Source organism: Acanthaster planci, unplaced genomic scaffold (genome assembly GCF_054643075.1).
Source record: "Acanthaster planci isolate LZ-2023a unplaced genomic scaffold, COTS_SCS Contig23, whole genome shotgun sequence".
In the NCBI taxonomy this organism is placed as follows: domain Eukaryota; kingdom Metazoa; phylum Echinodermata; class Asteroidea; order Valvatida; family Acanthasteridae; genus Acanthaster; species Acanthaster planci.
In genome coordinates this window covers 95,979-110,765 of record NW_028257647.1, presented here as the reverse complement: position 1 = coordinate 110,765, position 14,787 = coordinate 95,979, and the positions used below count along the sequence as shown (strand labels likewise).

The 14,787-nt window shown below is 40.9% G+C and overlaps 2 protein-coding genes across 9 annotated transcripts in view; one reads left to right on the top strand and one right to left on the bottom strand.

Annotated features, from left to right (window-relative positions):
* LOC147795459 (uncharacterized) overlaps nt 1-14,787 on the bottom strand; it is a 72,358-nt gene that overhangs the window by 2,483 nt on the left and 55,088 nt on the right. For 6 of the 8 annotated variants that reach the window (XM_087131874.1, XM_087131872.1, XM_087131878.1 and 3 more), the window contains one exon: nt 424-3,870. In XM_087131874.1, coding sequence (XP_086988000.1) covers nt 2,071-2,373 — 303 coding nt within the window. In that variant the 5' untranslated portion in view covers nt 2,374-3,870 and the 3' untranslated portion in view covers nt 424-2,070. The remainder of the gene's footprint in view (nt 1-423; nt 3,871-14,787) is intronic. The other 2 variants (XM_087131876.1, XM_087131879.1) reach the window with 2 other exon arrangements.
* Nucleotides 13,570-14,787, top strand: part of LOC147795460 (immunoglobulin superfamily member 22-like) — a 32,979-nt gene continuing 31,761 nt past the window's right edge. The window contains exon 1 of the mRNA XM_087131870.1: nt 13,570-13,803. Coding sequence (XP_086987996.1) covers nt 13,570-13,803 — 234 coding nt within the window. The remainder of the gene's footprint in view (nt 13,804-14,787) is intronic.

Below are 14,787 nucleotides of genomic sequence, written 5' to 3'. Positions count from 1 at the left end.
TTTACAGCTTTTCTACATGTTTTGGTTCAATATGAAATCCATACAACTTCAAACAAAAATTTTATAAAGGCAAATAGATTTCTACTGAATGCAGAAAAAGGATGGGTTCTTGATTATGAAATGGCTACCCGCAAGGTTCTTGGGAAATTATTATTATTATTTATTTCTGATAATGACTCAAAGGATTCCTAAAAAGTACCCTTGGCACTGTAGCTGGCAAGCCTGAAGAAACCTGCTGTGAGGACACAATGAGAATCAGATAGGGACTGAAAACCCTATCCACGTGCGGACCGAGCCGAAAATAAAGTATTCTCTTGGTTTCTAGTGCAAATAGCAATTCCAAGCATAGTTCACAACTTTTATGACAACGGTTTGGGCAATGCATAATGTTGAAAGCTTTGATTTAGTAAATACGCTACTCACATTCACGAGATGCAACACCGGCACAGAAGGGCCCACTGCAGAAAAGTAGCCACTGGGAACTGGTATCAATGGCAAGGCGTATGCCGGAGCATAACATCAATGGCATCAAGAGACAGGTAGCACACATAGGATGGTTGGGCATCTACGAGGGGGCTGCATCAAGACCTCGTGAAGAAACAACAGAACAGCGCTATCCGTGGAGCGGTGATGTTGGTAGGAAAACGTCCACAAATGGTTAGAGGATCAGTGACGAGACGCCACACTCAAATCCTTACGTGCGTTGTCCCGGATGGGATTCCCCGGTCACTGAATGCATGGGCGGAAAGGCATCCACTGAGATGGAAGAGCTTCTCAAACAGCTGTGTAGTGGGGACTGGTATTATCCACATCGCTGTGACATCCTAAGGAAAGCAGCATAGACTGGATGGCGTCTAGTCTCACTTCAGTTTCTTGGCATGAATACGAAAATCAAAGAATGGACACCATTAAATACACGTAAAACCGTGGACAAATTAGTTGTTCTTAGCTCCCAAAACAGATGACAGTCAACCAAACAATTTGCATTAATGCACAAATTCAAAATGTTACTCTTTTTCTGTTGCAATTAAAATTCAAACTTTGCATTTGAGATTTGCAGGCTTATATAGCTTATAGCTGAACTCAGAATTGAGTGAGTAGTGCATCTTGAAGACCACATTTTAGTATATCTGCTCAAGTTGAAGTTTACACCCTATAAGGTACATGTACATGTATGTACCGGGTACACGTACTTATACCTAAAAAATCATAACCCCTTGTACAATAAAACACATTGATTCTAATTACACTATCGAGACAATCTGATGTCTTTACAATGAGATCAGAGAAAGTGGTCTAATAGGTAGTTGTGGGCTTGACTCTTGATTACATTAGGATTGAATCTTGTTTTAGGAGTGAATGGGGGAGATATTAATTATGAGGCATGGGCTAATAGACTTGGGAGCCAAGAGCCACCGCAGGTAATACCTGTACACGTACATTTAAAAGAAAATCTTGAGAAGATGATGCAGCATTGTTACAAGAATAAACATCATCAAATACAATTTCTGAAGCAAATTAAACACATACATACTGACGGTGTTGGCACTGATCTTTTGCAAGACAGATTTTCCTAAACTTGTCAGTATTCTCATCAGTCCTAAATGTATTTCCTTTTAAAGCAACCTTTTAATGTTCGGTATGGAGAACTCGGGAGCCAAGGAGAATGTTCAGTATACCCCAATGTTTGGTACATAGGTGTTCAGAATAGCAGTATTGGGCTGAATCACTTAAACTATTCAAGAACTTTACAGCACTGGAACTTAACAAACAGCTGAATTTTTGTGTATAACGTTCACTGCAGTCATTTAAACAAATTTATATTCGTAATGAAAATGCAACATGAAGTAATTGATGCAAAATGAACAAAATCTCAATTAACTACACTTCGACAAAGTTAGGAAATTCCAATTGATGCAGGTCAACTTTGAAAAAAGTATTCAGAGGGAGCTTCTTGAACAACAGCAGGCAATTTGTCTCAAAAATGATGAATTCATCAAGACATAAGGAATGACAAGATGGAAGCACTTTTAAATCTCTACCGGTAAATCTCAAATTAATAACACGTCATCACAAATCATCATATCCAATGCCAGCTGGTCTTCCTCTGACGACTTCAACTCTCTGACCGTCTACCTCTGCCATTAGCTTGTCCACCTCTGCTGACATCAGCCTGTACGCCTCCACTGTCAGCGTGACCACCTCTGCTGACATCAGCCTGTACGCCTCCACTGTCAGCGTGACCACCTCTGCTGATGTCAGCCTGTACGCCTCCACTGTCAGCGTGACCGCCTCTGCCGAACTTAGCACATCTATTTCTGCTGACATCATCCAGTCTACCTCTACTGTCAGCGTATCCACTTCGGCCGACATCGGCCAGTCTACCTCTGTCAACCTAAGCACCGATGTTAACTTCAGCCTGTCAATATCTTCAGCCAATCTCTAACGACTTCAGGCTGTCTACATATGTGTACCTGTGTGCTTTTTTGACTCTCCCTTTATGCAACAAAGGTACGTGTAAACAGGAAGATATTATTGTTTTACTAGAGAATCTGCAAAACCAAACTTTTACTTTCACCACTTGAAACTTTCAAGTTTAAAATACACTTTAAACTTTCTATATGAATTATGAAAAGACGCATAATTGAGCTGAGAATGCAGCGAGAAAATATTCAAAGAATAGGTTTTAGTACGATGACAGGTTTACATGACACAAGTACATGTACATTCGAAAGCGCTGACAGTCTTGGCCTTATTGCACATTGATAACAAACCCAAAGACAGGAACAATGAATACTGAATAAACATTGTAAGGAAAATAGGGCTGGCAGTTGAGTTAGTTTGTAAGTCATTGTATTTTATTTATTTCAAATTTTGCTCTGGCCGGAAGGGGAATACTGACAAAGTTCCCAACAGGAACGTTTCGCACAGTATGCATCCTGGTCTTCAAGTGTCAAGTAATACCTAAAATGTCTATCAAACGTGGCAGTTACATGTACTTTCACCCAACACATCCAATGAAAATAACCATCCCCTGTGACAAGGAATATATTACTGTAAGACTTGAGCAATGTGCCAACATCTTCCTATCCAAATTGTCTTTACATGTATTGATACATGTCACATAAGTGTAATGCAGCCCTACTGTGCTGTACACAGCACTGACAGAGCAAGCTCCAAGTGTCAAAGTTCAGTTTTTGGCACAGGTTTAGCCAAAAAATTGCACTTGCACTAGTAATTTTTAAAGTGAATTTCTTGTTATTACTGAATCTAAGATGGAGGACATAATACGGCACAGATGTCAATTTTCCTGTGCACTATGCTGCTGGATCTGAGCGTATTAGTCAGACCTGTATGCGTGGAAGGTTACAAGGCAGTTTAATTCAGAGTGGTCGCATGGTGCTCAATACAGGATTTCATGCTGCTGGGTTCATACATGTACAACGGACAAAAACATTATTACAAAATGATCCCAATTTCAGAAGAACCAAATGTGATAAACCGTTGCACGTGGATCACAACATTCATTACAAAATGATCCCAACGTCAGAAGAACCGAATGTGATAAAAAGTTGCACACGGATCACAATATTTTCAATGAAAAAATTGATGTTTTTATGACACGGTTTTCCTTTTAGATTACTGTAGATCACTGCAGGGAAAAATCAGTGGTGTGGGTTTATGGAATTGTTTCCTACCGGTACCTTGTTCATACCTTTGAGCTTCTCAAGTTCAGGATAGGAAAGAGACTTACCAAACTGCAGAGAGCACAGAAACTTCACAATTCCTGAGTTACATCAAATTGATGATTTGAGACATGACGTACACGTACAGTACATGTAAGGCTGCATGCTGAATTGTAAATAGCACCTGGGAAGAAAATGTCAAAATGGAAAATGCCAAAAATTAACTAAAAGAAACATCTGCACAGCATGAAATGTATCAAGCAACAGGCTTGGAAGTGTATTGAAATGTATGACATCATGGTCTGGTCATCGCCAGACTGAAACAACAGTAGTAGATGTACGTACATGTACCGGTATGGTACGTGTACATGTACGTACAAGCCACATACACGTACATGTATGTGTACACATGTACACTTGTTTGGTGTAAGACTCCTTCATAGAATAATTTTACTGTCAACCTCTACATATGGTACATGTACATACATGTCAATGTATACCCATGTAAGCTCTTTTTGTTTCACACGGGATCTGGATCTTGAATAGAAAATTACGACGCGCATCTCATTATGCAAGGTGCAAGCCTATTTCAAGGTAACGAACAAACTGACAAGATCTTTTGCATTTCCCAAAACATCGAAAAGTATGTCTCGTTTTCTCTAGGCCAGTTTCGATTTATAAACTAGTTTCATTTTATGGGCTTGTAAAAGCGTGTCAAAAAACTCAAACTCAAAACTCAAACGGACCCAAGCGCAAGTGTGTGGTGAGCAAAGCCCGCTTCTTTTGCAAAAGGGATCTGTCTCTACGAATGCATGGACTCGTTTGAAAAGTTTAACGAGACGCTGCTACCACCCTGAGTGCTTTTTATAGCGTCAGTGAATCAGAATACACCCAAGAACAACAAGTCTGGCAAAGCTGTACAAAATAGCATCAGCAAATCATAATACACCTAAACACAACAAGTCTGACAAAGCTTTACAAAAAAGCGTCAGTGAATCAGAATACACCCAAACACAACAAGTCTGGCAAAGCTTTACAAAATAGCGTCAGCGAATCAGAATACACCCAAACACAACAAGTCTAGCAAAGCTTTACAAAATAGCGTCAGTGAATCAGAATACACCCAAACACAACAAGTCTGGCAAAGCTTTACAAAATAGCGTCAGCGAATCAGAATACACCCAAGAACAAGTCTGGCAAAGCTTTACAAAATAGCATCAGTGAATTAGAATACACCCAGGAACAACAAGTCTGGCAAAGCTTTGAACTGTAAAACCCTCTGTGACTATCACAATCTTTATGTCAAAACAGAGAACTTGCTTTTGGCAGATGTGTTTCAAAACTTTAGAGACATGTCTTATAAAAACTATGGTTTCAATCCTGCCAACTATTACACAGCTCCTGGATTTTTTTGGGATGCCTTGTGAAAACACACCGGTGAACAGCTCGAGTTAATTACAGACCCTGATGTTCATTTGCTTTTTTTGAACATGCCAAATGCGGTGGCATCTCTAGTGTGGGAAGTGAACGCTATGCAAAAGCAAACAATGGATTTATTGAAGATTTTGCACTATCGCATTTTGCAGCTATACATGTACTTACAACTGGGCTGAAGATAAAAAACCTAGATAACCAGCTTGGATGAAAAGCTATATTGCTAAAAGTACCAAGCTGCGCACGCAAGCAACCGCAAGCTTTGAAAAAGACTTTTTTAAATTGGCCAACAATGCAGTTTTGGGTAAAACAATGGAGAATGTACGTAAACGTTGTAGCGCCAAGCTGATCAGGGACCACAACAACGATGCTGAGAAATGTAAGAGGCTGCCGGCTAAACCGAGTTTTAAAAGGCTGTGGGCTATTCACGTTTTAAAAGCGTGAGGCCATTTCCAGAATGCGACATGTGTTATGTGGAACTTTTAAAACAAAAGTGGTGCTTAATAAGCCGATCTACTGTGGAGTGAACATCCATGATCTTCAATTTGTCAAAGATGTTAATGTTTGATTTTATTACAACACGTTGAAAGCTCGTTATGGTGACCGTGTGGGGCTACTTTATACCGATACCGAAAGTTTGGTGTATGAGTTACAAATTAACGATCTCTATAAGGATCTAGTGCAGATCCAAGACCAACTTGAGCAACTACCCAAAAGCCAAAAGGGGTCACTAAACTTGTTACCGATAGAGACCTAACCCACGAATCTTATAAAGACTGTCTCTTTAACAAATCTAAAATCATTAACGAGCAGCGACTGATTAAATCAGACAAAGATCCCCTAAATACCAAGCGATACATTTTGTCCAACGGGATAGATACCCTAGCCTATGATCACTACAGAACAACTCGCTCACTGCACTCACTCACAACTCAAGCTCAAGCCTCGGCAGAACCAGGCAGTAACGCAGTGTCTTTGGGTACCACTTGAAGCTCTTCTTGCACAAAAGAACGCTTGGGCCTGTCAGTCAGGTAATACGGCGTTGGACCCGTTGTTACGTTTTACTGTTAATCTGTTTGAACTGACTCGTATGCTTATCGATCTGATATATCTCAACACCTTCTTGTTTACCTGGGTAATACAAGCATCAGACCAGGGCATCTGGGGGAAGCTCTACCCACTCTGCTCTCTAGGGTACAGCTGCCAACTGTTTTACTCGATCTAGCTTAATCACTTCCAAAGGACTTAGCTCACTTCCTTGCTCGTTCTCGGATCAACTGGGTTTTTCTTTGTTTAGAGCTTTCACGCGTCGGGGCAACCTTGTAACCCATTCCACATTTTGCTCACTTGGATTTAACATTTCTTGCGATCCCTTCTACAATCCCTTGCGATCGATGAACCCCCGGCTCACCTACTAGCACTTGGATGCCATTCCTGAAGAGCATTTTTTTTAACTTGCCTTTAAATTCCAAAGCAGAGTCTACTTGTTCTTGGCGGGGAAACTTTAATAGAGATTTGTCATAAATTTATTTTACAGCATCTGCTGTAAAAGGTCTGCTTCTAATATCTAGAAGCCATGTCAACCACCATTAATGTGTATTTGTAAGTACGTCATTGCACACGATCCCAGGGCAAATACAACATGTCCATTTGGTGCGTGTCATTGGGTTTAGCAAACTATGTTTGTAAAGTTCACAGTCTAGGTATGTACCCCAGAGCAGGTAGATAAATTTACCAAATAGCTTGTTTCGCTAACGAGGCTCTTACTACGCTCTTATCGACACCGGTTTTCTCGTGTTAAAGTCTCACAGCTCCCTCTCCTTTCCAATAACCTCTAACGCTGTAGTAAACCTCTTTCAGCTAAACTTCTTTGACCTTCGTTTGCTCTTGAATCTCTCTCTTTTAAAAAGAGGGAAAAAGGTTGAAGTCACAAGACCCCACTAAACCACCTTTCGCCAGTATCGATAAACGAGATAACCCAAAAGGGCACTTCCACCTGACACAAACACGAGCTCACTTTCTTTTTGATCGTCGTTTGGTGCGTAAAAATCACTCGACGTGGGTTCTGGTGGAAGTCCCAAGTGGTTGGTACCAGTGATTTCACTGTATACCATCAACGCTTCATCCCAATTTTTAAAGGTTTGCTCTGAAGCTTTTTCTTTTTGAATGCACTTGTTGGACAATATAACAAATCAGATACCCTCTGGAACATGGTCATTGACCAACCAGTTAGAAGCTTGAAAGGCCAGTTCATCCTTTTCAAAGAAGGTAAAAAAAAACCAAAGTTTTTTCAACCAACACATCACTAACCGCAGAAGGCAACCCAACCAACTTTATTCGCAAGGACTGTACAAATACCAACACTGGAACGAAGCTAGCTAGCCACGTGGACGCAGAGTAGGCGACTCAGGTGGAATTATGATACAAATGATTCGAGAAGCAGAAACCTTGGGCGAACTGACGATGTACGTGATTCTCATCATGGTTGCTCAACTCACGATCGCAGATGGAAATTTTAAAATTTGAGTTACTGAGTTGTATTCTGTCAGAGTTTTTGGAAGTTTTTGTAGAGTTTGCAAAGTTTAAACATTGGCAAAACGAACTCGGGTAAAACCAAGTGGGTGTTGGACATGCTTGAAACCAGTTATCAAGGTTTTTTGAAGATCATCTGTCCCATGGTTTTTAAAAATAAAACGTATCTCAAAAGACGTTGAGTCCCAATGTGTATCTCTGTGACATCGATCGAGAAAATCTTGGGTTCCACGAAGCGATCGATCTGTTTCGCGATGCCTTTGAGGGAATTAACAAGCTGTTTTGATTGACAACTGCAGTTTCGAACAGCAAGTCAAATATCGAAGAGTAGTAAAATAACAGTACTTGTGCTCTCAGAAGGACAGCATTTTTGAGCAGGCACTATCACCACTCGTGTTGGTTGTTGACGCAGAAATATAACTAGGTGTTGAAAGACTACAGAGAAAACAAGTCTTGGGTGGTGTTGTTCTATTGCAAGGCTGGAGTCAGCTTTGACCAAGTGTTAGAAGAAAACGACATTGTCAACAACGTTCTTGGTTAAGGAGACATTTGAGAGAAGTGAAATTTTCCAAGTTGGTGTTAAAAACCGATCCACCTGTGAGTTGGTGTTTGTTGTAGGGTAGCTATACAGAGAACTTGCAACAACTTGTAAGAAGATTTTAAAGTGTTGCTGCAAATTAAAAGTATCTATGCTGCAAGACTTTTTAAAACTACATGTATGTTCAGGTAGTTATTGAACAAGTTAAAGCACAAGTTGGTGTTTGTTGTAACTTGTTGTAAACCACCTATAGGAGATCTTATAAAAAAGAGTTTTTTGTTACGGTAAATTAAAAGTAGCTATACTGCAATATGTTAAAGTAGTTTTTGAACTAGTGTATTACACCCGCGAATACATACGCTTGAAAAAAAAATTTATAACAAAACTAACCTTCTCAGTCACGTGTTAGAGCAATGTTTGAGCAAAATTAAGCAACATCTTCTTGCGTCTTTTAAAAATGGAAGACCTCAATACGATTTCAAACCAGAAGCAAGTGCAGCGAGCTTGCAAAACTTACAACTCAACCATACCCAAACCGTTAACTACAAAGACTGACTTTGTGCGATAGTAGCACAATCGGGTGATTCCAATCAGTATCTTGGCAAGGAGTACTCAGTCAAAGAAATAGAAATTCTACCGCCTGCAGAACAAGAAAGACTGTATCAACGTTATTTGGCCAAATTTGACAGGGAAGTCATCACAACGGTGGGTGAAAGTCTGTTGTCTTTTAACTCATGTTTACTTGGGGTATCGCTACCCGTCAAGTTTATGACTTACGAAATCATGTTAGATTCAGAGAAAGTGTTGAGCAGAGATCCAGAGCGAGATCGCATCATCAGTCAGAGCATGGGTGCCTTTCTCACAGAGGTTTGATATACATGTAGCTATGGATGTTACCTTCCCCGCTAGTTGGAGCACTCATTACGACCAAACAACTTTATTTCAACAAAAAACGAGCAACGGAACCAAAACAGGAACCAAACCAGCAGAGCAGTCAGCTGAGCTTAGCTCGTGTGACCCAAGTGTGAAGCGAACAGCAGCACAACTGTTAAAAATAGAAGCAGGTATGCTCAAGGTAAAAAACTGGCCAAACATAATCGTAAAATGAAAGAGAAAAACTTGGCGTTGTTGAAAGAAAAAAAAGCGAGTGAGCAGCAACAGCAGCCAACAGCAGCTAGTCATGCTAGTCCCTCATTAAACTGGTATCCTTGGTTGGTATTAGCAGGACTCGGTGTTCAACGCTTTTTAAAAAACAGCCCACAGGGCGCAATGCACAAACCAGTATAGGAGAGTAAGATAGCAACCCTACCTCAAGTTTCAAAACAGAGAGCTAACGATAAACCAGAAATTTTGGAAATGGAGTAATTTAAAACCAACTAAAAAACCCACAAACTTATAACATTTTTTTATCTAGGTGGTATTATAAAACAACAAACAAGATGACAATAAACACAAACGATATCATCAACTTGCTTTACAACAGTGCAGTCTGAGCATGATTTTCACGAGATACGCAATGTTGATTGAACTGCCACTGAAATGGAAGACACCCGATCTAGACCGATTGAGTTTGGAAGACATTGCAAAACTGACAGCGTTTGTAGCTGGTTCGACAGCAACCCAAGAGCGGTTGGTAGCAAAGGGATAAAATACCCATGGATGAGTTTGATCAATCAGGTGAAGAACAAGTAGACCCAGCAGAGCAGTTAGACACAGAACTAGAATGGGACAACAGCTTTGATACCATACAACAAACCACAGAAGAACACATTCCAACAATAGATCTCAGTAAAGACACCTTGAATCGAGGAAGAAACATATTTATAAATAATCCTAAAGTAGACCATTTCTATATATTTTAAACTTACCGGTATAACTGACCTACCAAGTCTTAAATAAGAAAATGTTGAATATCGTAAAGGTAAAGGCCTGTTTTACAAATCTGTCGGTAGTAATGGTGAAGTATTGCTAACTGATAAAAGCAAACCCGACACATTTGTAAGTCTAAATACAATAGCTAAGAATGCCAAAGAAGCCAGTTACCCAAACGGAGCAAATTTTATTCGAAACGAACTGGGTTTTTGTGATTATGGAAAAAAAATCAACAAGCACAATTGACCTTAGCCACCGTTGTAACTGAAAACATCCTGTTACAAGAACTTCCCCAACAAGCAGATCGAGTAAGTGATATCATAGAAGACCTTATCCAAGACAGAGAGGTGCAAACAGAAGGCTTTAGCTTTAGAGAACTCGCCGCATTAGACAAATTGTTACAAACGGTAAAAGGAGCCCTTATATTAAACCTAGACAAGTTGGACGCGTTAGACAAAAAAATGCAACAGACCAAAAACGAATTAGACCAAGCGCAATCACCAGAAGACCACCAAGAAATTAGAGATTTGGAGGGAGAAAGATGAGGTAGGCTCATAATCAAAGACACCGTCTGCTTAAGAACACAAATCAATTGCATCAAAGAAACGATCGAAGCGGTGTTAGACAACGATCTGACTCTACAAGATAAAAACTGTACGCTGTTTCGAGAACAAGGTGTGACAATCATAAGTATATTGATGACTTTTAGTTTAGCGATTTCAACAATTGTGAGTTCTATCGTAGCTGGTATCAGAGCCGTAGGAGGTCCCACGCTAACTCCAATACCGGCACCCGCTCCTACCCCCACACCAACCAAGCCAGGTTTTAAAAATTGGATCTAAAAACAGCTGCAAAACTTGGATAACGTGTTAAAAAACTCAGTGTGTCTGCACTAGGGGCTTTGCCTGGTATCATCGGGAGCATACTTTTTTGGTTGTTTAATGTTACAAGTAAAGTTTTCGGTTGGGTAGCGGAGCATGTGTGAACTTTGTTTTTAATGGTAGGTGCTTTGGTGTGGTTTGGGTAAAAAGTAAAAAGTTAACACCCTGTCGCGATTGGACGAGGTGTTAAAGTGCCTTTAATCTTTTTTTGGTGAGCGGATCAACTCGCTAAATGCTATGCGCCCTTTGGGTTGCTCACTTAGCACTTTGCACCCTACGCGCTACTGGCAAACCAAATCAAAGCCAGTGAAATCGCAACCACACCATGCGTCAGTTCTTTGTTTAGGTGAATGTCTAGCTGGGTAGGAGTCTTGCTCTCGTTAGCAGCTTTGGCTTTGATGTCTTTTGTAATGGGTGGTGGTGGTTTGGTTTGGTTGCACTGCTGTTGAAATGGGTAGGCTTGTGCGGAACTCCCAGTTCCAAGTGGAACTCCCAGTTCCAAGTGGAATCGCGGTTCCAAAGAAATTTCAGAATTGGCAGCTCTGCTTTTGTGGAGAACTAGGTCCCCACTTTTGGCGGTTCCAGTATCAGAAAGCCATCTCCAAACATCCCATCCGAGTCCAAGTCACCGCTAATGCAGGCCTGCCACACCTGTAGTGACAACTAAGAACATCAGATCTGAGCGCGAGTCATCACTCTAGACTCATTCTAGTACCGTGCCCCTCTGTTGTGACACTAAAATGTTCATGAACATGTACAGTACTATAAATGTACATTGTGTACTACAGTGTACTTACTGTTGCACAATGCCCGGGTGTGAAGGCTTGTTCTGTACATGTATAGTACAGTACATGTTTCCACTTTGCAGAGTGGCAGTGCAGTTTCCGTCAGCTTGCTTTCCAGTCGAGTAGTAGGCTACAGCATTCGGAATTTGGGAACGTGGCATCCAATAAAAAATGTTTTGTTGGGCCACTTGATGATCTCTTTGGCCTTATATGGAACGTAAGCGCGGGGCTGGCATGCAAAAGATTGGACTGAATATACATGAAGAATTGGCTAAGCCTACACAGCTCTCAGGTGATTCAGAAGTGTCAGAGACACAATCAAAGGAACTCCATCAACAGGCTATCCTGGTAAGTTTGCTTTTAATTTTGTAAGGGGATAAACCATCAATCAGGCAAATTCATGACTAACTTTCGTCCACCAACATTTTACTTTGGTATGTTAGAAACCCTTGTTATGTCGTACAAATAATGCAATGCCTATGCTATATACGTATTATTTTCACTACTAACGGGCTACACGTAAAATGTAAACTTGTAAAACTGTAAACCTGTCAAACATGGCAAAAATACACTTTATCAACTAATTTAAACTGAATAACAAAATTCAAAGTACATATTCTTGCGGGAAATTGTAGCCATTTCTTGACAGTACATGTGAATCTATTCAAAACCTAACTTCATACTTCTTTTTATTTTTACACAGAGTCAGGTTAGATCGGAGACACTATATGCATCGACCTCAGAACGGCAAAAGCAGCTCACAGATGCAGTGGCCAAACACCTTGTCCGTGGCATGAAACCAGTATATACCGTGGATGAGCAGAGCTTCAAAGACATGCTTCAGGTGTTTGACCCACGCTACAAGCTGCCGTCACGGAAGACGTTTTCTTCGGTATTGTTGCCTAAACTGTACAAGGTGAAAGAAGAGATTGTCTTTGCTGTGCTTAATGAGGCAAAATACATCTCCATTACCACTGACATGTGGACAAGTCAAACCTCAGACCAATACATTGGTGTGACGGCGCATCTTATCTCACCAGATTGGAAAATGGCAAGGTACACTATCGAGAACACCGAACTCCCTCCTCCACATGACAACACACACGTCGCAGAGTCGTTGGACCACATCTTGGATCAGTGCTAAATCCCAATCACCAAGATCAGTGCAAAAGTAACTGACAATGCATCAAACATAAAGGCTGTGTGTGAAGTAATGATGGTTTAGAACGTTCCCTGCTTTGGACACACCTTGAACCTTGTCGTAAAGGCTTGGCTTGCTGAAGCGTTCACAATGCACTGGGAAGGTGTTCCAAATTGGTCCAGTTTGTAAGGCGCTCATCCAAGGCCAAGTACATGCTAACGGAGCAGCAGGAAGCATTCAATTTGCCATCTCACAAACTCATCCAAGACGTTGACACGAGATGGGGGTTCAACCCATGACATGCTGGAACAACAGCAGCCCATCTGCAACTTGCTGGTCGCCACGAAAAAGAAAGAACTGAACTAATCAGACCGCAAAGTTGCTACAGAGGAATCACTAATGACAATTCTTGGACCAATAAAACGGGTCACAGAATCATTCTCTGGTGAGACCTTTGTTACAGTGTCGGGTATCCTTCCCGCTATTTGATATATCGAAGGGATGCTGGAAGACAAAGAGTACGACATTCTGGAGATTCGACAGGTAAAGGCAACAATGGTAGAGAGGCTGACAAGCTACTATATTGACAACGACACTTGCCAGTTTCTGTTGATGGCCTGTTTTTTTGTATGGACGATATAAGCACCTGCCGTTCATTCAAGGAGCAGGTGCGGCGGCTGTGAAAGGTGGCATTTAAGATATGGCTAAATGTTTAGCTACTCAGCTGATCACAGAAGAACAAGGAGAACAAAATCTTGGAGCGGATCCTGCCAAGAGCAATGGTGAAGGCGCTGATAAGAGAACTGATACTTCAACGACACCGCCGCTTAAAAAATTCAAGAGTGCAGCTGCGTTATTTCACGACGCTTTTGGAGAAGAGGATGAAGATGACGCCCCAGCCAATAGGTCACCAGAAAGGATTGCGTCGGAGGAGGTGAAAAGGTACATTGCCGATGGAAAATTGTTGCCGGACGACGACCAGTTGAGTGGTGGAGACTGAATGGCTACCAGTATCCAACACTTACTAAGTTGGCGAGACTTTATCTGTGCGTCCCTGCGACTAGTGTGCCGTCGGAACGACTGTTCAGTATGGCTGGTAATATTGTCACGGCAAAATGATCTCTGCTGAAGCCAACGAACGTAAGACTGCTCACATTCCTACATGACAATATGCCTTAAGACGGTGTCAGTGATCCAGTGAACTGTAATATTTCCAATATGTACATTGCACTGTAGAAAATAATGCGTTTACGTAATTTTTAAATGTTTGAGGCCACGTGATTTGTTTCTTGGAATACGGGTATTTCAATCGGAGAAATAAGTACTAGGTTTTCAACTTTGAGAAAGTTTCACACTAGAGGAAGAATGGAGAAAACACTTTTTTGTTGTTCTGTATGCTACATTGTTAATAATCGGCAGGTTCGTGAGGTTAAAAATCTATTTTTGAAGTACATGTACATTGTGTCACTATTTCCCTTCCTAAATTTGACATTAAATGACATGCTATCGTTATCCAATGGCCAATAAGTGAGTGTAGCGTGTATGGAAAAATTCGTGTGCGAATTTAGTACAAGTTTCCATTGCACCCATAAGAAGGTTTGTACTTATTTACCGTACTAAACACTGCTCACTGTACTCAGCCACAATTGCCAGTTTTCCAAGTTGCAGCTACATGTACCTGTAACACCCAGTTCCAGTTAGTGATGATTTAATTAGGTGTGTTATCTAATTAATGACTTTCATCAGGGTGCATGCAGATTACAATCCATTCAACAGTGTCCCTTCAGTCCAGTGAGTCCATTTATTCCCAGTTTTTTATGGAGTCTCTCTCATTTCAACAGTAGCCTTTGTATCATAGTGTATTAATATATAAAGTTTTTGTATATTGCCGGAGTGTCTTTCGGAAGTTTGGTCTTTG